General features: G+C 46.2%; 1 protein-coding gene across 3 annotated transcripts in view; it reads right to left on the bottom strand.

Annotated features, from left to right (window-relative positions):
• Window positions 1-24,702, bottom strand: part of MCPH1 (microcephalin 1) — a 269,778-nt gene that overhangs the window by 32,239 nt on the left and 212,837 nt on the right. Inside the window, exon 13 of one of the 3 annotated variants that reach the window (XM_042934174.1) lies at window positions 1,099-1,947. The exons of the other annotated variants lie outside the window; for them this stretch is intronic. Coding sequence (XP_042790108.1) covers window positions 1,909-1,947 — 39 coding nt within the window. The 3' untranslated portion in view covers window positions 1,099-1,908. Of the gene's footprint in view, window positions 1-1,098; window positions 1,948-24,702 lie in introns of those variants that run through there. 3 annotated transcript variants of the gene reach the window in all.

Here is a 24,702-nt window from a genome sequence, read left to right as displayed (position 1 = left end):
CAGCCCTTCCAAGAGACTCATCCCGGAGGCACACAGCTCCGTCCACAAATTAGCACACAGTCTGGCTGCTCGGCGTTAGGATTATTTTAGAGGAAACAACAGTTTGTAGCATGACGTCTCAGTTTAAGGGCATGTCCTTGTTCGTATCTATGATTTATTTGCTGCCGAGTCTGGTCAGAATGGCAACCCCAGCCATAACATTTTCCTGACGATCCGCCTTTGACTGTGGTTTCTGGGAATGCGTCACAGGGAAAGGCCAGGGACTCCCTGCTCTTAAGTTTCACAAAACACTTACCCTTGGGTGAAATACGTTCTTTTTCAATGAATACAGAGTCCCCAGGGAGTAGGCGCACAGGGAGGGAGGAGAAACAGGGCCACTGACAAACTCTTAGGGAGGAGAAAATCTATTTGGATGTCAACATTTGGGAGAAGAGATAAAAACGTTCTAGACTTCAGGGGCCTGGCAAGAAGAGGGCCTGTGTGCCAGGAGGCCTGGGTTCCTTCTGGTTCTGCACTCCCAGCTGGCTGTGAGGTCGTGATCCTGGAGACTTCATCCCACCCTGCACACCTTACAGGGGAGACACAAGGATGAAAAAGGAGGAACAGATTCTCTATGAAGTAACAGAAGGACAGTTGTTAGTGGGACCACTTCTCTACATACAAGTTCTTAGCCTATAAAACAAAGGGACTATGTAACTTCCTAAACTTCTTTCCATGTGGACTTTTTAAATGTTTATTTATTTTTTGAGAGACAGAGGGAGACACAGAATCTGAAGCAGGCTCCAGGCTCTGAGCTGTCAGCACAGAGCCTGATGAGGGGCTCGAACTCATGAACTGTGAGATCAAGACCTGAGCCGAAGTCAGATGCCCAACTGACTGAGTCACCCAGGAGCCCCAGGCCCCACCCAGGCGCCCCATCTAAACAGATGACCATTTTTGATCTGATGGTCCCTTCTGATCAACTTCTTTGCTCTTACTCCTTTTTACTTAGCAACTCGATCTCCCAACCCTCCCCCCAACCCAGCTAATTTCAAAAGCTTCCATTGTACTTAACTTTATGATTTGAAGAAACTTGGTCCATATTACAAAAATATGCTGGAGAATTCAGACATTCACTGGATCATTCTACTGTATTTACCCCATCCAATCAGGTAGTCCTGGAGGTTTATTAAGGAGTGTGTGTGTGTGAGTGTGTGTGTGTCTGTTGTTCTAGTTGAGGTTTTCTTAATTCATCATTGGGGTACTGGAGTCCAACACAGAAACCGGATTTGAAGAGTACAGTTTCTACGTTTCTTTCAAAGGCCGGCCCTTCTGTTGGCTGTGGGTGAATACATCCTCCGGCCCTGTGGCAGGACTGCCCATGGGAAGGCGGACGCAGGAGCGATGCAAGGTCTGACAGCCACTCCATCTGCTGCTGTGGTGGCCGGCAGTGAGGACGACTAAGAGGCGTGGGGTCCGAGGACCAGCCTCTCCCAGCCCCTCAACGAGACAAATTTTCCAACAAAGCTTGCTTCCTACCCGCTAGAAATGGTGTGAGCACCAAACGAGACAAATACCTTAGGGCCTCACAAATGAGACACGGCAAATAAGAGAAAAAGTTCCCAAACTTAAAAAAAAAAAAAAATCTTAATTGAGTACTAGTTTGTAATCCTGTAAGTGTTCAATATTTCGGCCAAATTATTTTTAAACACTGACATGCAAATCAAGCGTTATCAAAGAGCACATCTGTTTTCATGGACACCAAATACCTCTGTCGACGTACTTTTCACGGTGGCAGAGTATCGCCGCATTGAGAATCCAGACACACCTCCCAAATGCTGCTGGTGTGGTGCCAGATGGCCACAGTGAAGCAAATCTTGCAACAAAGTGAATCACGTGAATTTTCTGCTTTTCTAGTACGTATGAAAGTTACGTTAACAACCATACTGTAGTCCATTCCTTGTATGTCTAAAAAAACAAGTATATACCTTAATTAAAAAATACTTTATTATTAAAAAATGCTAAACATCATCTGAGTTTTCAGCAAGTTGTAATCGTTTGGCTGGTGGAGGGTCTTGCCTCAGTGTTGATGGTTGCTCGCTGAGCAGGGCGGTGTCAGCTGAAGGCCGGGGTGGCTGTGGCAGTTTCTTAAAATAAGACAACAAGGAAGTTTGCCACATGGATCGACGAGTCCTTGCATGAACGATTTTTCTGTAGCAGGTGGTGTGGTTTGATAGCATTTAAGAAGATTTTTATTTTAATTCCAGTGGAGTTGACATACAGTGTTATGTTAGTTTCAGGCGCACAATATAGTGATTCAACAACTCCATACAGTACTCCGTGCTCATCATGATAAGAGTACTTTTAATCCCCTTCACCCATTTCAGAATACTACTATAAAGGAATATTATTCAGCCATAAAAAAGAATGCATGGAGGATCTAGAGAGGATTATGCTAAGTTAAATCAGCCAGAGAAAGGTAAATACCACATGGTTTCACTCATATGATAATTTAAGAAACTAAACAGATGACCAGTGATAGCTTTTTGCCCACAGTAGAACTTCTTTCAGCCTTGGAGCCCATCCTCACAAAGCCTGACGCTGCTTTCTCAACTCAGTTTATGTCGTGTTCTAAATCCTTTGTTGTCATTTCAACAATCTTCACATCATTTTCACCAGGACTAGATTCCATCTCAGGAAACCCCTTTCTTTCTTCATCCACGTGAAGCAACTCTTCATTTGTTCACATTTAGTCATGCAAGCACAGTGATTCAGTCCCATCTTCGGTTCTACGTCTGACTCTCGTTCTCTGGCTCCTTCCACCACATCTTGCCTCTACTTCCCCATGAAGTCTTGACTCCCTCAGCGTCACCCATGAGGGTTGGAGTCCACTTGTTCCAGACTCCTATTTATGCTGATATTTTGGCCTCTTCCCATGAGTCAGGGATGTTCTTAATGGCATCTAGAATGGTGAGTCCGATCTGGAAGGTCTTCAGGTTACTTTGGCCAGATCCATGAGAGGAATCACCATCTGTGGCATCTATAGCCTTGTGAAATGCATTTCTTCGATAGTAAGATGTGAAAGTTGAAATGATTCCTTGATCCACGGGCTGCGGAATGGATGCTGTGTTAACGGGCGTGAAAACCGCATTCGTCTCATCGTGCGCCTCCATCAGAGCTCTTGGGTGACCAGGCAGAGCACAGGCAGGTAGAGCACAGGCAGAGTAGATGTAGCCCAATTCTGAAGGGCCCGCGGGTTTTCAGAACGGTACGTGGGCATCGGCTTGCACTTAAGGCACCAGCTGCGTTAGCCCCTGACAGGAGCGTCAGTCTTCCTTGGAAGCCCTGAAGCCAGGCATTGACTTCTCTCTGGCGGGGAAAGCTCTGTAGCATCTTGTTCTAACAGAAGGCTGTTTCACCGACTCTGAAAATCTGTCGTTTGGCGTAGCCACCGTCACGAATTATCTCCGCTGGATCTTCTGGAGAACCTGCCGCAGCTTCTGCATCAGCACTTGCTGCTTCGCCTTGAGCTTTTATGCTACAGAGACGGCTTCTCTCCTTAATTCCTCACCGACAAACCTCTGCTGGCCTTAAACTTTTCTTCTGCAGCTGCCTCCCCTCTCTCAACCTTCGTAGCGTTACAGAGAGTTCGGGCCTTGCTCGGATTAGGCTTTGGCTTAAGGGCATGTTGTGGCTGGTTTGATCTTTTATCCAGACCACTCAGACTTTCTCCATGTTGGCAATAAGGCTGTTTCCCTTTCTTATCATGCATGTGCTCACTGGAGTAGCCCTTTAATTTCCTTCAAGAACTTTTCCTTTGTATTCACAACTTGGTTAACTGTTTGGCACAAGAGACCTAGCTTACAGCCTATCTCAGCTTTTGACATGCTTCCCTCACTAAGCTTAATCATTTCTAGGTTTTGATTTAAAGGGAGAGATGTGTAACTCTTCCCTTCACGTGGCCGTTTAGAGGTCACTGTAGGGTTACTGACTGACGTAATTTCAATACTGTTGTGTCTCAGGGAACAGGGAGGCCTGAGGAGAGGGAGAGAGACAGGGGCGCTGCTGGTGGGTGGAGCAGTCAGAACACACACATTTATCAAGTTCACCGCCTTACGTGGGCGTGGTTCGTGGGCCCCCAAAACAATTACAGTAGTGACAGCAAAGATCACTGATCACAGATCACCATAAAAACATGACAATAATGGAAAAAGTGTGAAATATCACGGGAATTACCCAAAATGTGGCACAGAAACACGAAGCGAGCAAATAAATGCTGCTGGAATATGGTGCTGACAGACTTGCCTCCAGCTTGGTTGCCACACACCTACAATTTGCAAGATGCAGTATTTGTGAGGCGCAATAAGGTGAATGATCCCGAGCAGTGATGGCTTCAGAGTCCGTTACTGAGTAAATCTCAGCTTAGACCTCTTGGAACTTAATGCAGCCTATCGTTCATGCATTTGAGGGTGGAGACAATGCTTCCCATGCCCAGATTCCCACTCCATACCTCTTGGCTGATGCTGTTAATACTCACTTTATCTGAAAACGCAAATACTGCCAGGGTTGGGGGGGGGGGGCGGGCACACACGGGCCAAAATTCACATAAATGCATAAACAAGCCATGGTCTCATTTTCTAGACATTGGTATGTGCTTATTCTTTTACGTTTAACCTTAAAATCAACTTCACTGAGGTATAATTTATAAACTGTATATGTACCCATTTTAAAGGTCCAAGGTTAGATGATTGTGGCAACATGCACAACCCATTTACTCACACCTCAATCAAGATTAGAGTATTTAGAGTATTTCCATCTGCCCCCGCCTCCCCCGGAAGGTTCATTCCTGTCTGTTTGCATTGAGTTATGGTCCCTGCCTCTCAACCACTGCCGATCTGCTCTCTGTTACTTTCTGTAGACTGGCTTCACCTGCCCTTGAAGTTCACATAAAGGGAATAATATATCATTGCTCTTTCGGATCTGACTTCTTTTGCTCCACGTGATGTGTTTGAGATTCAGCTATGTTGCTGAGTGTATAAGCAGTCTGTTGCTTTTTGCTGTATTTACTGTTGCATTATTGAATGAATAGACCAACTTTTCACCCTTTCACCTGTAGATGGGCATGTGGCTTTGTCCACCCACCAGATATGATGACTGAGTCTGCTATGAACACTTGTGTGTAAGTTCTCTAGTCGACTGATGCTGCCACTTTTCTTGGGTAAATACCTCTACGTGGAATTGTTGGCTCATTTGGTAAGTATACGGTAAACGTTAAAAAGAAATTACCAGACAATTCTCTAGAGTGTCTGTGCCACTTAGACTCCCGTCAGTGAAGGGGGAGTTCTGGTTGCTCTGTGTCCTTGCCCTAACTCAGCATTTTAATTTTGGCATCAATTTGGTCAGAGTGGGTGCACAGCCCTATCTCACTGCAGTTCCAATTTGCATTTCCCTGATGACTCATGATGTTCAGCATCTTTTCTTTTGCATCTGTGGCGTTCACTCACCTCACCCGTTTGGTGACGTTCTGTTCTTATGTCTTGCGCATTTTCAAAGGAGTCCGATTAGGTTGTAAGAATTCTTTACGTATTTTGAAAACGGGTTCCCTTTCAAATACACGGAGGCTGAATATTTTCTCCCCTTTCTAGGGCTTGCCTTTTCATTTTCTTAATGGTATCTTTCAAAAAACATAACTGTTCATTATTATAAAGTCCAACCTACCAATTTCCACTCACTGTCAGTGCTTGTGCATTTGTGACCTGCGCCAAGGTCGTGAAGATTTCTTCCTACAAGTGTCATCAACCAGTATTTTTTGACAGAGGGCAAGGGGGGGAAAGCTCACTAGAGATGAGGCACAAGACGGGCAAGAGGAGGATAAAACGGAAAAGCAAAAGGATGAAAAGTGAGAAAACTGAAGACAAAATAGAAGTGGCCCTTTAGATAACTAAACATAACAACGGAACGGTGAAAACAACCACATTCCTACCCTCTATGACCAGACGGAAATGGATGTGTGCTGAAGGACAACCAGGCACTTTATCACTTTCTGCTTTCTCATCCCTCCTTTCTTCCTTTTTAAAAAAAGAAAAATTTAGGGTAGATTTATTCCTGGAGAAACTTGAAGAATACAGGCTGCAGACTAATGGCTGGGGAGAACAATGGTGAGAGCAAAGATAGGGGGCTGATGCCTTGGGTTTATAACACACTCACCCATACGATGTACTAGCACATTCACACACGATGTGCTAACACACACAGAAAAAATATGCTAACACATACACACGATATGCTAACACACTCACACACACGATGTGCTAACACACAGAAATACATGATGTGCTAACACACACACACACTATATACTAATACACTCACTATGCACACTCACATACACACATATTATATACATGTAACATATATAAATAAATAATCTATTTTTTCTATTTCAAGACCATACTTGCCGGGCCATTTTTAGTTTACCACATCTCTTAAAATAATCAAAGCAGAATGAAATCCAAAAATACAAAACAAATATCCTTCAGCAAGTGGCAAGAGGTCAGACCCAGGAGCAGAGTTTAAAAGAGTAAATATGCAGAGTTGGGCCAAGAGGTGACTAAGAGGGAAGGGAGATAAGATCTGTCTACAAATACCTGGAGGCTGTAAACAACAAGGAAAGGGACAAACGAAGCCAGCCCACAACAAAGGCTGACCAGGAGTTTGCTGCATATCAAGGAAAGGAAGTGGACCAGGCAAGGAAGCCTTCCCACTTGGGGTTCTCTGGGAGCAGGAGAGCACAGCCTGGCCACCCTGCCTTACCCTCCCTCCCAGGCCTCCGCTCTGGCTCCAGGTTCTCCTCAGGGTGCCTCAGGCCAGCTTCTTCCCCACCCCACAGGGCTCATCCAGCTCTGCTTGTCCCAATGACACCCTGGCCCCCTCCCACGAGGACCCTGAGACCCAACCTCATCTACCAGGAAACCCTCACAAAACTGGAGACCACATCCCTCTCTGGCTCCAAACCCTGCTGGACAAAGTATAACGACATTAGTTTGGTCTTAAGGGCTCTACCGTCTGGCCCCTGATGGTCTTCTATCCTTCCCAACTCCTGTCAAATCTTTTGCTCAAGGAAACCTCTGTCCGTACAGCATTTAGTACCTTGTGCCCTCCTTCCAGTTGGACTCAGTTTTAACTCAAGATATTATTGGGTGTCTTCAATGTATGATGCAGGGGATTAAAACAAATGAGGACAAAAATGTGGACCTTGCCTTCAAGGAGCCCATAATCTAGCAGAAGATGCATACATAAACAATTAAACTACATTACATCATCGTTTTACATGCTATAGCATTTATGATGGTGATCTAAAAACAATACTGTAAAACCATAAAAGAGGGTGAAATGAATTTTTCCTGGAAGGTCTGCAGAGTATCAGAAACACCTGTGCTTAGAATTAAGAAAATGGTGTGTGTGTGTGTGTGTGTGTGTGTGTGTGTGTGTGTGTGTGTTGGGTGTTGGGTGTAATGGAGAGGCAGGGTGAATCTGTGATCACAAGGCTGAGGCCTGGCACAAACACTTGGTTTCAGGCCGATGGGCAGCCTGAGCATGGTCAGCACCAGGGCCGCCGTGGAGCTGACAGCAGGCTTTGTGAAAGGTTTAATGCCTTGCTGCGGAGTTTGAGCCTGATCTTACAGGCAAAGGGGAGTCACTGGAAATTTCAAGGCAGAATGCAGTGTGAGGAGACCTGTGTTTTCTGACAGTGCAGAGCCTACTTGGGATTCTCTTTCTCTCCCTCTCCCTTCCTCTTTCTCTCTCTGCCCCTCCCCTGTTGGCACCGTCTCTCTCAAAATAAATCAATAAACTTAAATTTTTTTTTTTACAAAAACAAGCAAGCCTGCACTTATACATACTCAAAGAATTTCAATTCTTTGATTCCCTAGCAATATTGTTTTGTCCAGTGTTAGTCGATGAGAAAAAGGGAAAACCTAACTACAGAGAAGTATTTCTTTAAAAAAATTTTTTTTTAACGTTTATTTATTTTGAGACACAGAGAGACAGAGCATGAACGGGGGACAGTCAGAGAGAGGGAGACACAGAATCTGAAACAGGCTCCTGGCTCTGAGCTGTCAGCACAGAGCCTGACGCGGGACTCGAACTCGCGGACCGCAAGATCATGACCTGAGCCGAAGTCGGACACTTAACCGACTGAGCCACCCAGGCGCCCCACAAAGAAGTATTTCGATATAGAGCTATAAAGTTTTGGCCTTATCACAATTATAGTCTTGAGTGAGTCTGAAAACTAGAGGTATGACATTAGAAGCCTAGACCCTCCTCTTGGAGGGAGGCACGCTGGAGGTCCAGCTCCATGAGAGCGCTGAGTGGGGCATGCTAACTGAGCCCCAGGGGTGATGTCGGCAGAGGGCTGTCCTCCCAATGCTGGGAGGTCACCATGTGGCAGGACGGTAAACTTGGAAAAAGAGGGTCTGCATCGATCACAAAGTGGACCACACACCTTCACTGATGCCTCACCAAGGGGCACAGCTGGCAAAAACAAAACAAAACAAAAACCTATGGAAAGACGCTCCCTGCCCGCCTGCATCGTGTGTCATCAGGGAAATGCGAATTAAAACAACGAGATACCACAACTCATTTCTTAGGATGAGCGAAATCCAGACACTGGCACCAGTGAATGGTGACAAGGGTGTCGAGGGACAGGAACTTGCCTCCATTGCTGGAGGGCATGCAGACTGGCACAGCCACCTTGGGAAGCAGTTTGACGGTTTCTTATAAAACTCGACAGTCTTACCATATCATCCGGCAATCTGGCTCTTCGGTATTTACCCCAGGGACTTGAAAACTCACGTCCACGTAACTCATCTACACAGATGCTTACAGCAGCTTCATTCACCATTGCTAAAGCTCGACAGCCACAAAGATGCCCTGCAGCTCGAGAATGGATGTGGTTCGTCCACACAATGGGACAGTATTGCGCACTGAAAAGGGATGATCTATCGAGCCATGAGAAGATATGGAGGAACCTTAAACGTATTTACTCCTAAGTGCAAGAAGCCAGTCTGAAGAGGCTACATGCTGGATGATTCTGGAAAAGGCAAAAATGTGGAGATAGTGAAAAATCGGTGGCCTCCAGGGGGTGGATGGGGGAGGAGGAACAGGCGGAGCACGGAGGATTTTCAGAGCAGAGACGCTACTGTGCGTGAAACTGCAGGGTGGAAACAGGACGTTATACGTTTGTCCAAGCCCACAGAATGGCCAACACAAAGAGTGAGCCCCAACGTGAACGGAGGACTCTGGGTGATGATGACGTCATAATCGATGTCCCACTCTGGTGGGGGATGCGGGCAGTGGGGGAGGCTGTGCCCATGCGGGAGCAAAGGATATATGGGGATTCTCTGTACCCATCCCCCAGTTGTGCGCTGTACCTAAAACTGCTTTAAAAAAAAAAAAAAGTCTTGACGTAGAAAACAGAAAGCAAGAGGAACTGCTGCTTCTTGTAGAAACACTACTTGGTTAACATCTGCCCCTTTTCAAAGCCTCCTGTCGCACTGTCTCCCAGCATCTTTCTGACGTGCCTTTCAGTGGACAGGGCATGTGCAACCACGCTGACTTACCGGAGGGGTGAGACTGCCAGACCAGGGTCCCCCAAGAGAGAGAGGATTGGGGATCACTGGCGGGGACCCTGATTCCCCAAGCACTCTCCCGAGGCCCTTTCCTAGCTCCTTACTAAGCTCTATGAGAAGTGGCACCTGGCCTGTTAGTGTACCTGGTGAGTTTTCAAAATAGTGAAACTCTTGGGGTGCCCGGGCGGCTCAGTCAGTTAAGCATCCGACTCTTGGTTTTGGCTCAGGTCGTGAGTTCGAGCCCTGTGTCGGGCTCTGTGCTGTCAGTACACGGAGGCTGCCTGGGACTCCTTTCTCCCTCTCTCTCTGCCCCTCCCCAGCTTGCTTCCCTCCCCCCCTCAAAAAATAAACATTAAAAAAGATATTTAAAAAATGTTTATAAACACTGAACTCCTGACATGGTGGCTGCAGTTTGCGCATATTTGAAAAGAGCACCCTGGCCCATCCTTCCATAAAGGGATGGGAAATCCAAACCTAGAGGTTTCTTCAGTAGACCAGCTCAGCTCGTCACTCCCATCAGGTGTTGGTCCACGTGCACCTGAGATATTGCACGTTTGGTTCCAGAGCACCGCAGTAAGTGACTACCACAATAAAGCAGGTTAAACGAACCTTTTGGTTTCCCGGTACCTATAAAAGTTGTGCTTATATTATAGTGTAGTCTAGTAAGTGTGCAATAGCATCATGTCTAAAACAATGTATATGCCTTAATTAAAAACTACTGTTGCTAAAAAACGCTAACCACCATCTGAGCCTTCAGCAAGTTGTAATCACTGATCACACAACACCCGAACAAATACCATAATGATGACAAAGTTTGAAATATGGCAAAAGTTAACAAAACGTGACACGGAAACATTAAGTGAGCAAATGCTTTTGGGAAAAATGGTGCCAACAGAGCAGTTTGACGCAGAATTGCCACAAAGCTTGAATTTGTAAAAAAAAAAAAAATTTAAAAAAATATCTGTAAAGAGCAATAAAATCCGTTATGTCTACAGCAGGAATCAAACTGTTACCTAGCTTCTGCTGTGAAACATTTACTTTATCGGACACTTAGCAGCAAACAGAACATAAATCCACAATGCTTTTCATCTTTATTAATCTCAAATCCATTCCCCTCAAGAGTACTTTAGAAAAAGCTGTAGCACTGATGTGAATGATTGTTTCTCTTTGGTTTCTCTTATACAAAAATACACCTGTGTGTGTGTGTGGGGGGGGGTATTTATGCACACACACATATGTAAAATGGATAAGGAGCAAATTTCCCCTCTGCTTTAATTAATCTGGGTAGCTGATATATTTTTTTTAAAGTGCACAATCTCTAACTGAATCTCTATGTAACTTCCTACCCCTATCTACCCTCACTGCTTAAAAAAAAAAAAAAAAAAAAAAAAAAAAAAAACAAAGAAAAAAGAAAAGAAAAGAAAAAAAGAAAAGATAAAAAGTAAATCCAGGGGAAAACTACCAGGAGACCATTTCCAACAACACATGACTCAACTAGCACCTGAGAATTTGTTGTACTTGTGTGCACGGAGGTTCTGAACTTCCTGTTTCAATAAAATACCAAACAAGTTGTGTTTCCTTTACAAATAAGCTATTACATCAAGCCCTGTTCCTATAATTTCAGGGTTTTGTCTCCATTCCAACATTTTCTTTGGCAAATGTAGAAACATTCTAATTAAAGTGGACAGGAAAACATGCATCATTCATCACGATAAGAATAATTCACAAAAGAACATCCCCGTTTTTTCATTCTTTCGCTGAGTTGTGCTCTACTTTAAACAGTTTGGGGACTGGCGTCACTCAGTCCCAGACTAATTCCTAGGTAATGACTTAAAGCAAGCCTGAGTCACTTGAAAAAAAAAAAAAAATTCCACAGGTATCAATAATTCCTGTCACAAGTTTAACATTCTCTTAAAAATATCCTTCCGGGCTGGAGAGGAAGGCATTCCTTTAGGTAATCACGTAACAACATCAAGGTTTCTTTTCAAGATCCTGAGATTAGAAGAGGCGTTCCTATTTCTGACTGTGCAGGCCTGAGTTGAAAGGAATATTCTCACTTCCCAGGAGCTCTCTGAATGTCCACTTTCAGCAAGACTTTTAAAAGCCATATATTCGCTCTCAGAAGTATCATCTAAACAGGTTTAATGCTTTTTAAAGCACATGTTTGAGTCCCAAGCGATCAGGACGTTCGCACCACTTGCTGGCTGCTCGCGTGTGCGTGGGAGAGCTCACCCGTGGATGCGCGTGTGCGTGCACTTTACTGCGGAGTTCCAGTAAGGGCCAAAGCTCCTTTTCTCGTAATTTAAAAGCACTGTATTTTGCAAAGTCAAAGTCTGAAATGCACCCACAGGAATCCTGCCATTCTCGCGTGGCTGCGGTAAGAATTGATCAATTCTGGGAGCTACGAGGCTTCTCCAATCTCATCTCAGGCTGATGAGAATCCTTTTCAGGTTCCCACTAGGAATTTTTTTCAGTTACAACAGGCAGAAGAAACCCCACCTTGAGCATGCCCCTTCTCTAAGGGAGGCACTGCAGCAGCAAAATAGAAGCACGTGTCCTTCCAGCTCCTGTGCTGAAGCCACGTGCAGACCTGCCACTTAAACACGGCACAGGGGCGCCTGCGTGGCTCGGTCAGTGAAGCATCCAACTTGTTTTTTAAAGGTTTATTTAATTTTGAGAAAGAGACAGAGCATGAGTGGGGGCGGGGCAGAGGGAGAGAGAGAGACACAGACTCTGAAGCAGGCTCCAGGCTCTGAGCTGTCAGCACGGAGCCCGACGCGGGGCTCGAACTCACAAGCTGTGAGATCATGACCTGAGCTGAAGTCGGATGCTCAACCGACTTAGCCACATAGATGCCCCCTTTTTTTTTTTTTAATGTTTATTTATTTTGTAGAGACAGAGCATGTACAGGGGAGGGGCAGAAAGAGAGGGAGACACAAAATCTAAAGCAGGCTCCAGGCTCTGAGCTGTCAGCACAGAGCCTGACAGGGGGCTCGAACCCACGAACCGTGAGATCATGACCTGAGCTAAAGTCGGACTGAGCCACCCAGGCGCCCCACCGACTCTTGATTTCAGCTCAGGTCATGATCTCATGGTTTCGTGAGTTCCAGCCCCCCACGTCGGGCTCAGTGCTGACAGTGCAGAGCCTGCTTGGGATTCTCCCCCTCCCTCTATGTTCCTCCCCCAGTCGCACTGTCTCTCTCGAAATAAATAAACTTAAAACAAAACACGGGCACAGATGCATGTGCTTTAGGAGAGAACAGTAGCAGAGACAGGGTCACTGGGGGCAAACAGCAGCAATCACCTTTCAAAGACATTCCTGACAGTTGGGGAAGAAAGCCCTGCTTGAACTCGGTAAGAGAACCAACCTCCGAGTTTCTCTCTTGGGGGCATTTATCCTCCAATTCACTCCCTTCTTTGCTGGGATGCTCTCTGATGCGCAGGTGTTGTGGGGAAGGGGGCCTGGTTAACAGTACCCACCACTGACCTGAGGGCGCCTCAAGGTTGGGGGACTGGCCTCCTTTCCTCTCTCCTTGGGATCTGAGGCTGGGCATCGAGCTCTGTCTCTGGTTCTGGGGGCTTCTGCCGGGTCTCCTACTTTCTGGCTCCTCCATTCCCTTCAAGAACGCCTGCCTGTCAGGGATTCTGAAAGGGTCACTCCTGTGCCACTTCCCAGTCTTGTACAGACACCCTCTCCAGATCCTGACCCCCCAGTCTAGCATGGGAACTGCCACCATCTTCCCGGGAGGACGCCAAGTCTCCAAGAAGGCGCTCTGATCGACGGCTTTTGTATCCCCTCCTTCCTGCCCCTCTGCAAACTCTGTGCCCTTGAGGACATTCTCATTTCGCTGTGGGGGACTTCGGTGCCATTTTCCACTTGCAGATGTGCTAAGCTAATGTTGGCTGGAGAATCACCTGGAAATGTGGCTGTTTATTCAGCAGCATGACAAACACTGACTATGTGTAAAGCTCTGTGCAAAGCTCCAGGGGAAGAACGACCAAAAGGCTCAGAACTTTGCCTCCAAGGAGCTCACATTTCTTCCAAAGAGACAGATGAATGCAGTGGTGGGCACCCACCTTGTGGGGTGGTGATGTGGGTCCACTGAGGGACACTGAAGAAAGCAGTGAGTTCAGAAATAGCAGAGTAGAGTCAGAGGCTAGAAAGGTAGGACTGACTTGAAGGGTATGTTGCCAGAAACAATTCAGGGCAGAGAAAGCGGCCCCTTCTCCTTCACTCCCTCTCACTGGCAGGTGCTGAGCTCTCGGCCGCTGCATTCTCCCGACTGCAGCCCAGCTCCCGGGGAAGGGCCTGGCAGAATCCCAGACGGGCCCTGGAACGTTCCGGCTGGGAGTGAGCTCCGGGCCCCAGGGCTGTTTGTTGGTATTTATCTCTGGTGCTGGCAAAACCAGCTGGCACCTGTTACAAGCGTGCTAAGTCCGGCCTCCACCTCAGATCTGCCCCCACGAACACAGTGCCCAGTCCTTGCTCTAGGGTCTACGTCCCAGACCTGACTCTAAGGAATCTGCTCCTGGACATCCAATGTCCACCTGAGGCACAGGAAGACGACAGTAAGGAGCACTGTGTCTAACCCACCGGAGCTTCTAGGGGCGCCCGGCGCACTGCCCAGGACCAACACTGACACAGCTGTCCACTTGGTTCTCCAGCGGGTAAGAGCGCCGTCCACACCGGGTCAGAGGAGTGACGGAAAGTGCCCAGAGTCACACTCAGGAGCTGAGACTCAGCCTCGCCGGGCTCAGCCCCACGCTCTTGACCATGGTGCACCGTTGCTCTTGTCCTACCCACCAGCCTAGGGGTTTCCTGTGCATGTAACTTACCTGTGGAATCACTAAATGCCAATTTTTTAAAAATTTTTTTTATGATGTGTATTTTGACAGACACACACACACACACACACACACACACACACACACACAGTGTGAGTGGGGGAGGGGCAGAGACAGAGGGAGACACAGAATCTGAAGCAGACTCCAGGCTGCGAGCTGTCAGCACAGAGCGCGATGCGGGGCTGGAACTCATGAACCGTGAGATCGTGACCTGAGCTGAAGTCGGGTGCTTAACCGACTGAGCCACCCGGGCACCCCACTAAATGCCAAATCTTAACAGAGATCATCTGCATGCAACATTTCACACTTATCCTTTACTCTGATTCCCCCAGGTATAACTGACTTATAAAAGTTGTGTATAATTTTGTCGTCCAACGTGATGCCTTGATACACTCACACCCTGAGAGAGGATCACCACGGTCAAGCTAATGCACACCCATCCCCTCACCCAGCTACCTTTTCTTCTGGTGGGAGTGAGCACACTTAGGAACCTCCATTTGTTCTTTACTTTCTGTCCCACATTTTCTCAGTCGGGCCTTGGCCATTTCACTGTTGATAATGATTATTATTCTCCACTGCAATGTGTTACCTTTTTATTTTTCTTTTAAAGCTTATTTATTGTGTTAGAGAGAGAGAGAGAGAGAGAGAGAGAGAAGCAGGCAGAGAGAGAGGGAGAGAGAATCCCAAGCAGGCTCCATGCTGGCAGCACGGAGGCCAACGTGGGGCTAGAACTCACGAACGTTGAGATCATGACCTGAGTCGCAGTGAAGAGTTGGACGCTCAACCAACTGAGCCACCCAGGCGCCCCCACCACGTATTTCCTTTTTAGAAAGGTGTGAATCCCAGCACGGAAGGGAGCACACTGGTGTTGGTCTGGTTGGGGTGCATCAGCTCTCATTTGGTGACAGCTACTCTGTTCCAGGCTCTGTCATGACCACTGGGAAGACAATGTCCAATGCTGCAATCCTGTTTCCTGGAAATCCCCCCTCGTACCCCCCTCATACCCTGCACCCACACCGTCCACAATGGCTCCAGACTTCTGGCTTCCTTGTTTGCACATCCTAAGTCACTGGGTCAACTATTGTTCCGACGCCTCGACTTTCTTGGCTGTCGTGAGCACAGACACACGGGTACCTAAATTATGAGCAGCGGGGCCGACAGTCCTGAATGGTTAACCATTCATCCTCAGCAGATTAACACCCTCAGTTAATTATCCAGGAGTTAATTATCTCAGTTAATTAACATTAACACCCTCAGTTTCTTCATTGCTTATAACCTGTGCTGATGAGAAAGACAGGGCCACCCTGTGGAGGGATCTGGAAGCTGGCTGAGCTACAGTGTGTCCTTCCCTCCACCTGCCAGCGGAGTCAACTCATACCCAAAGCAACGAAGAACTTGGTAAAAGGCACGGTTCCACTTAGAGGCCACCAAGGTTAAGACTGGAGCCTAACAGAATTGTGAAAGTAACCGCCAGTGTCCTCCTCATTTGGATGAAGAATGTGTTGCTTGTGGCTTATTCTCTCCAGTGTGACCAACACACAAGCCAGCAGTGCTCCATGAATGAGTCCCAAATACATAGGAAAAACTCTGTCCAAAGACTCAGAAATATATTTTCCTTGTAAAAAAACAAACAACCCTCCCCCCCTCAAACTAGCACATATGACTGTTCTTATTTATTTCTTAAATTCTTCGTTTGACTTTCTTAGGCTCCTTCTTTGGGAGATTAACCATTTTCCCTTTTGTGAAATGAAAATAACCAAGCCAACCACTTTTATGGGGCTCTGTCACTGGGAGATGATTTTCACCTGCACAATTTTATCTAACTCTTCTCATGATACCACTACTGTCTAGGGTTCAGTTCTCTTGCCCCAACAGCCTCCACGCTGCACAGCACCCACAATGGTTGTTTTGAGACCCAAGCCGGAGCGCGTCCCTCTTTCCTCACACCGACCACATGCCTCGCTCAGAGCGAGAGCCGCGCTTCCCTCTCCGGCCTCACAACCTGCTCTGCTTCCCACCTGGTCAGGGCTCCTTGACCACAGCAGGCAGGGCCCCCCCCTCAGGTGTTTGCTCCGTCTGGGGCCCACTCTCCCCTGCTCCCCACTTGGCATCTTCGCCTCTACCTCTCCCAACTCCTTCACCTCCTCACCCCGCCTCACCTCCCACCCCTGGATCTCGTTCATGGCCCCCTCCCTTGTTTTCTTATGTGGCAGTTAGGCGACTTGTTTGTTCTGTTCGTCCCCCCTGTCTGTCTCCTCTGCGAGAAGGGTATCTCCGTGCAGCAGGTGGTGTGGTCTGAGTGTTTGTGTCCTCCCCAAACTCCTATGTTGATGGCTTTAGGACATGGGGCTTCAGAGGTGATTAGGTCACAAATGTGGGGCCTCACGGGTGGGATTAGCACCCGCACAAAGGAGACTCCCTCACCTCTTCCCCCACGTGAGGACACAGTGAGAGAGCGGCTCCCTGTAAACCAGGAAGCGGGCCCCAACTCGACACCCGGTCTGCCAGGCCTTGATCTTGGCCTCTCAGTCTCCACAACCGTGAAAAATAAATGTGTGGTGTTTAAAAGATACTGGACTGTGGTGTCCTGTTAGAGCAGCCTAACCGACTGAGACAGGCAGGGACCCCTGTCTCTTGCGTTCCCTGATGGATCACAAGTATTCACAGCCATGCCTCGCACACAGTGGGCACTCGATAAAGGCTTCTGAATGAATGAATCATCTGTGTTTAACTGGTGAGGGACTACAGATCCGAAAATCTAAGCGGTTTGTCTACAGTCGCTAAGGCAGCGACAGACCTGTCCTCAACTCGTCTGCTCTTAATGATGCTACTATCCTGAGATTTACAAAAGGTTCTTAGGTGATGCATCAGTTAAAGATAGTTTAGAAAAACTTTGCTCTTCAAGCAGTCTAAGACCATTATGGAGCTGCCGAGGGGAGGGAGCTCAGACAATTTCTGCCCTTCTCCAGACTCATTCTGACATCTGAGGCAGAGGGCTACGACTTTACCTCTGATGCATCTGTGCCTCCCCGTCCCTGTCTACACAGTCTTGGGGATCTGCAACATGGCTGGAGGCCAATGCCTTCCTCCTCTGCAGGCCCCAGCCAGAGCTGATCGGAGTCCTGCTTATTTCTTCTACAAATGCCCTGACGTGCGCTCCTGACAACCTTCTCCAGGGAGCTGGTCTGCCAGCAGCAGGTAACGTGGATGGACGAGATCCTGCACTCACTGTTTCAAACCTGGACGTGATCAGTGGCTCTTGCTTCTTGGTAATGTCCTAGGAGTTCCCACGAAGGGACCACATGTGTGTTTTCCAGAAAGATTTGCTTGATCCATGCGAGTGGTACCCTATCCCCAGGCTGGCCGGCAATGACACCACAGATAAAACTCCATAGTGGGGGCCCCATCATGAGGAGGCGTGCTGGGTAAAACACCCACAAGCCATCGCCGGGCTCACAGCCCTCTGCTGATTTGTTTTGGTCAATTTTCTTATAATCGTCCTACACAATAAACACTCTCCGGATCCTGCACAAAGAATGCCCTGAGCACACAGTGGGGAGGCCGTGGAGGCAGGCCTGGCTCTGGCCCCTCCACATACACCTCTCCTTGCCCCTCCTGCTGGTGCACAGAAGCCAGCCTTGCCTGCCACAGCACGGACTAGGAGAGAACGTGGGGAAAAGAGGTGGCGGTGAAGCTGTCTGTGGCACATCAACTTTTTTTTCCCCAAAGCCTCTGTTGCCTGCAGATTGACCCGGGGCACCAGCTAGCTAGGATAGCCACATTCACAGAAGAAGACAAAAAACGAACACAGCTTTGCTCTAGTCACATGACTACAAACTTGGCAAGAGGAAAACCCTCACTAGGGAAACATGACCTTTGGTAGAGAAGGTGATGCAACAATTTCACAGGGTTACCCAGACTCATAAAAATATGCTGATCGTACCCCCCAAACCTGGGTTTATCAAGGAGATCAACCCTGAGATCACGACCTGAGCCAAAGTCAAGAGTCGGACACTCAACCAACTGAGCCACCCAGGCACCCCCAACGCATTACCTTTTTAGAAAGTTGTGAATCCCAGCATGGAAGGGAGCATGCTGGTGTTCGTCTGGTTGGATTAAGAAAAGCTAAGACAATCTGAGCTAAGACAAAAATCCTCAGTAATATATAGTATCTGAACCTGAGCCTTGAGGCAGAGATATGACAAGAATCAAACTCTTTGTTTATTTGGAAGGGAAAAAGAGAGAGAAAAACAAGTGTTTAGATCCTTTCAGAACAAGTAAGTACAGCCTAGACATTTGAATGACTTTGATTTTAAAAAGAGAAAAGAGAAAAACAGACTCTTGCAGGGAAACCATTATGTGTTAGAATTAAAATCAAATGAGATTTGTAACACATCTTCACACCCAAGGTAAGGAGTCTGCTCTAAGAAGCAGGTAGGGGGGTTTCTCAGCAGACGTCTTCTTACCTGGTGGGTGGAGGTGCACTGCTGGGGTTCACAGCCCTGAAAAGGAGTCACTGCCCCGGCCTGCAAGGCCACCAGCCAAGGTCTGAGCCCCTTACCCTCTGCAGGGACTCCGGGATGTCCCCAGAAGCACACTGAGGCTCATCCTGTGCAACGTCCCCTGCCTTGCTTTCGAAATGACTTGAAATCTCTACAACTGCGACCCCCTGCCACTCTAGATGCTTATCATCCACCAGGAGCCACGCAAACGCTATCAGGAGTCTCCTTTCAAGCCCACATCAACTCTGTGAGGCGGGATTATCATTCCCACTTACCAGATGGAAGAACCTTATCCATTTTCTAGGAAACACTAATGTCTGCATTCCTACCTGGTGACATTTGACTTCAAATCAGTGCCCTTCCTCACTATGCATGAAACCTTTCTGCTTAAAATATACAAAAATTATGTAAGAAGAGGCAGATTCAAGATTGCTGTTACCTTCAGGGAGGGATAGAAAGGGAGCTTTAACTCTTTGCTTATGGAAAGCAATCAAAACGTGGAAGCGATAATAAAATATGAAGATTTAATAAAGCTGAATGGCAGTTAGACTTGTACTATATAACTTTCTGTTCCCCATATGCTCACAATACTTCATCAAATATGTGTATAAAGGGGAAAACGTGTTAATTTTTAAAAATATTTTCTGGTAGTCCGGCAGAGTGGTTCACACAGATTTCTTTTCTCAGTGTGTTTCACAGAATTTGCCTCCACTTCTGTCCCAGAGCTTCAAAAAATTTAAACATACAGCAAGGTTGAAAGGATTTTACAGAGGGCACATTGTACCTGCAGCTCCCAAGATACATACATGAAGTCACGTGGCGCTTTCTTTTGCATTTTGGTAAATACGGAGTTTGCCGTGGATCAAAATGAGGAACTATACCGGTAACAGACTGAGTTACCCTGAGTGGAATTTGAACACTCTTTGATGCAGACACAGTGCACAAGCTCGTGTTTTCTTAAAGCCACTTCTAGAAAATTCAACCCTCACATGTCACCGATAACACTGAAGCAGGAGGCATCAAAATGATTTGTTTCTCCAAGGGCCACAGGACCTAGGATGCATATACACCTATAGCTTGTTCACCAACTTACAATACAAGCTGGAAAGAAGGCTGAAAAGATGGTACTAGGGGGCTCTTAAAATACCGCGGAGTGTAAGAACATTCAGTGTTTTTAAAAACCTGGAGAACAGAAGAGAAACATACCTGTTAGCCTGACCATTCATCCCACACAAGGGATGATTTCAATGGGGGAAAGTCTATTATTTAAGCGTGGACTGGCTTCCCGGGCCAGCAGAGGAATCACTGTTTTCAGGGTTTATCATTTGACATCTGATAATCTACAAACATCACGTGAGATCAAGACCTTGATAACCAACATCCCAGAGTTCAACTATGACGTAACCCAGAAAACAGTAAGAGCAGGCACACGGCCCATGAGGATGATTTTAACCCCACTGCACTGAGCGACATGGCCTTGGGGTGGGAAGGCCCGAGCGGAAGCCAGTCTTCACTGACCCGTGAAGAGGTCACAGTGACCTCACGCTACCTCAGTCTCCCCAGCAGCAAAGCACACCTCACCTGACTGCTGCAGGGATGAATCAATTAATGCTTGGGAATAAACTCTGGAAACTCTAAACTGTTCTTGCAAAATTTACATGTTAAAAAATTTATAATTTTGAATATTCTTTTGTCTTAAAAAGCGATTTATTCATCCAAAGAATGAACAGGCAGCCTTTCGCAGAAGATCCGTTAATAAGAGACCTTTCCTATCATGAACTTGGAGAGACTATAAACTAGTGGCAGCATCATCACAGGTCTTAGGGACCAAATTCTTCCCCTTCTGCCTCTGAGTTTGTTTCCTTATGTTCCTCTGAGACGTTATTGCTTCTGACAAGGTCCCGATACAGATTAGAATCCAACATGCCACACAGCAAAGATTGGCTTTAGAGCCACATTCCAGATGAAGCCCCTTGTCAGTCGGGACCCGCAAACTACCTCCAGCGGCCGAGGGCCAATTCAACTTGAGTTTGAGGAAAAGCCAACCTCTCCTTCTTCCCACCCTGGATGTCTTACTTTCTGCGTTCACTGCTTCAGCTCTGGTTACACTGGCTTATGACACGTTTCAGAAAACGTAAACCAAATGTTTTCCACTCTCTTCACGCATGAAGTCATTATGGGCTGATAAGTATTTAAGACAGAGTATTGTCTTAATTACTTCTTCATGCTTTGTCCCCTGTCATTTCAGCTTTATTCTAACTTCTTTTTCCTATATAAAATGATTACACAGTGGGGACTTTAATTTTCTCCACTGGAGTTAGGACATACTCTCACGCTATTAAAAACTCTCTGCAAAAATAATTTTTCGACTCTACATAATTTACTCACTTTTTCTCACACTGTATGTCTCTTCCTCAACACCCCTAACCCACACACACTTTTTTTTTTAATTACTAAGAACTTTCTAATGCAAAATGCTTAAAAATGAAGGTAGCATTTGAAATGCAACACAATGAGACAATTTGTGGGGGGACAGTATGTTGTTTTTGTGCATGTCTTTTAGGTATATTCAAGTAAAGATAGTTACTTATGAATTGAGACTTCTCTTTACTATCTTTACTTTAATAGGCATAGGTATAGATAGAATTATTCAGTATGTGCTGCTGTGTCTTTGCATATTGGCGTTATGACCAATAAGATATAAAAGCATTCGAATGGCTACACACTGATTTAAAAACCAAATGTATCCTTAATACCATCCACATAATTTATGCAGTTTCAACAGACACTGTAGCAGTGTTTGAAGGATCACTGTGGAAGATGGGGTGCATTTTGAAGGACGGGGTTTTTATTTGTTCCTATTGCAGAGCTTTAGTAAAGCATTACCATGAGACAGAAGACCAAAGTGCCTGGCACACAGTAGGTACACAGTGAAGTTTGGTTTCCTTTTCCTCCCCCAGCAACTTGTCTTCCTGAAAACAAAAGCTTTGTTGTTCAGGATTTCATCATTTCCAGATGCCTGCTCTTCAAATGACATCCAGAGCGATACACACTGATGTCACAAAGCCTGGAATTTCTGGTGGGAAGTCAGCAGTAGATGAACTCACTGGATACTAAGATCCTGTTTTCATGTCAATATCCTTAGTAATAAAATATGAGGAAAGAGAGGAAGTATAACATATAAATAAATATTCCTTACTCACTATCACCGTCTCAATTTATGCTGAAAAAGATTCCCATAAATTGAGGTATCAGTTGTTCTTTAAGAAAGGAAAAAAAAAAGACATGCTTAATAAGTGGAAAAGAAATATCATTATATCATTAAAGTCTGAACTCTGTAAAACAGCTTTATTTCTGTGTCACTGCATTGCTCTGATATCTATCACTGCAGAGCAGACAGGAGGAACATGTCCTGGGAAAACTCTTGTTGGTAAATACAGCATCAAGGTATTTTGATGACCTTCTGTTTAAATTTTCATACATCAATTATTTAATAAAAATCTGTTTGTAAAAGCGAAAGTCTATTTTCTCTAATTGCCATTTTACGCTTTTAATGTAATTTGTGCCTGTCTACCCTGTGCATCATTTTTTCCCCCAATGCTGTAGAAGCAACAACTCGACGATAAACTAGGTGAAGTCTCCCATTCAAGCCTTTTCCATTTAGGATTGGGACTCCAATCTGTGTCTCCTGGATAGCAGGTGGTGTATCGCACGACCCTGGAGTGGAAGCCGCTGGGGGGCGGGGGGGCAGAGTCGGGAAAGGTGAGCACAGGGGTCTGACAAGGACTCAGAAGTGTCCTGGATAAGCCAGTAATACAGGAGCATTTCAACCCGCTGCAGACTCCCTAATGGTTTTGTCCAACATCCATCTGGTGGACGGTCAGAGCTGTGGGGCTCAGAGTGTTGCTATCCTCCTAAGCAGTTCAGCGCTGGCCCAGACACATCCCAGTCTGCAAACTGACCAGACTCACTCTCCTTCAGAAGGGAGTCTGACCCTCCCTTGTAATCCTAGCATGACCCTTGGGGAGGGGGTCTCTCCTACCCCCAAGAGCTTACCAAACTCTTTCTTCCAACCACAGTTTGTTTTTACTAAGGCATATTCTCACGAACACGGTTTTCTTTTCAGATCTTTTATTTTTTAAACTTTTCTCTTTTTTAAAAAATTGTTTTTAATGTTTATTTTTGAGAGAGAGAGAGACAGAGCATGAATGGGGAAGGGACAGAGACAGAGGGAGACACAGAATTCGAGGCAGACTCCAGGCTCCGAGCTGTCAGCACAGAGCCCGATGTGGGGCTTGAACTCAGGGACCGTGAGATCATGACCTGAGCCAAAGTCAGATGCTTGACCAACTGAGCCACCCAGGTGTCCCCTCTTTTTTTTTTTTTTTAAAGCATATTAAGCCAATCTTTAGTTCTTACTCCAAAGAAGTTCAGCACCTATTATAGACTGACAGCTTCATGGTTTGCCCAAACCTTCTCCTGGCTCCAAAACAGAAAGTTACAGCTGCCCCCTGGGGACAATGCACAGGGTGAGTGCCATCCCTGATTCAAAGTCAGTCTGCTTGCGGACCCAGCAAACAGCTGATGTTGGTGCCCCTCCCTCACTACCATAAATAACTCCTCAGCCTCAGCCCCCTCCCCATATATCCTCCCACGGCAAAGTGAAAATTCTTCCACCTCTGTTTTCCCCAAATGACCAGACTTTGGAGAGCTTAAAGCAAAATGGCTCAGAGATGCCTCAGACTGAAGCAAGCCTGCATTCCATGGAACTCTGTCCCTGGAAGGGCTTTTTCAGGTGGACTACCCTTCGATCCATCAGTCAGAGGACACTCACTTGCTCAGAGAGCTCAGATTCGTGGAGCACAAATTATATCATCAGCATAGGTGACAAAGAGACATGTCTCCTGCCATATGCTTCTGGGGATTGCTAATTCATGGCCTTTTGATTTAGTCTATGCTTGGGCTCTCTGGACAGGGTCTCCACAAGTATTTGCTTTTTTACCAAAGTTCCTGTGCAGGTAAGTATGCATTATTATTAAGAAGTACTGGGCTGCAAGCTTATCACTGCAAACTTTAAAGACAATAATAAACCAATCAAGGCCCTAAGACTGCTGTTCTCCTGAAAATTACCACGGGATATGCAATTATACACAAATATAGGCCAAAAATCATCATCAGGTTCATAATAACCAACAACTAGAAACCATTCAAATGTCCACCAACCACCAAATGCGAGACAAATAATGTTTTGTATCTTTAAAAAAAAATTTTTTTTTAATGTTTTTATTTATTTTTGAGACAGAGAGAGACAGCAGGGGAGGGGCAGAGAGGAGACACAGAATCCGAAGCAGGTTCCAGGCTCTGAGCTGTCAGCACAGAGCCTAACGTGGGGCTTGAACTCACAAACCACGAGATCATGACCTGAGCCGAAGTCAGACGCTTAACTGACTGAGCCACCCAGGCGCCCAATGTTTTGTACCTTAAATGTAGTGGTGATCCTATAATTGTCTACAGTTGCCAAAAGTCATTCAACTCTACACAGAAAAGTGATGAATTTCATTGTATGGAGAGCATACCTCAGTAAAGCTGGGAGAAAAAAAAAATCATGAGCTGAAACAAACAGCAAGCAAAATCTAAACCAGAAGAAGATCTTGTGATAACAAAATCCAGTTGGAATCCAACATGACTGAGTGAGAAGTCAGTTCGGAGGGCTCTATATTTGCCAGACTTCAGTGATTCATTTTTCC

Source organism: Panthera leo, chromosome B1, assembly GCF_018350215.1.
Source record: "Panthera leo isolate Ple1 chromosome B1, P.leo_Ple1_pat1.1, whole genome shotgun sequence".
Lineage (NCBI taxonomy): Eukaryota > Metazoa > Chordata > Mammalia > Carnivora > Felidae > Panthera > Panthera leo.
The sequence above is the reverse complement of the archived record's forward strand: the minus strand, read 5'-3'. Positions and strand labels throughout refer to the sequence as shown.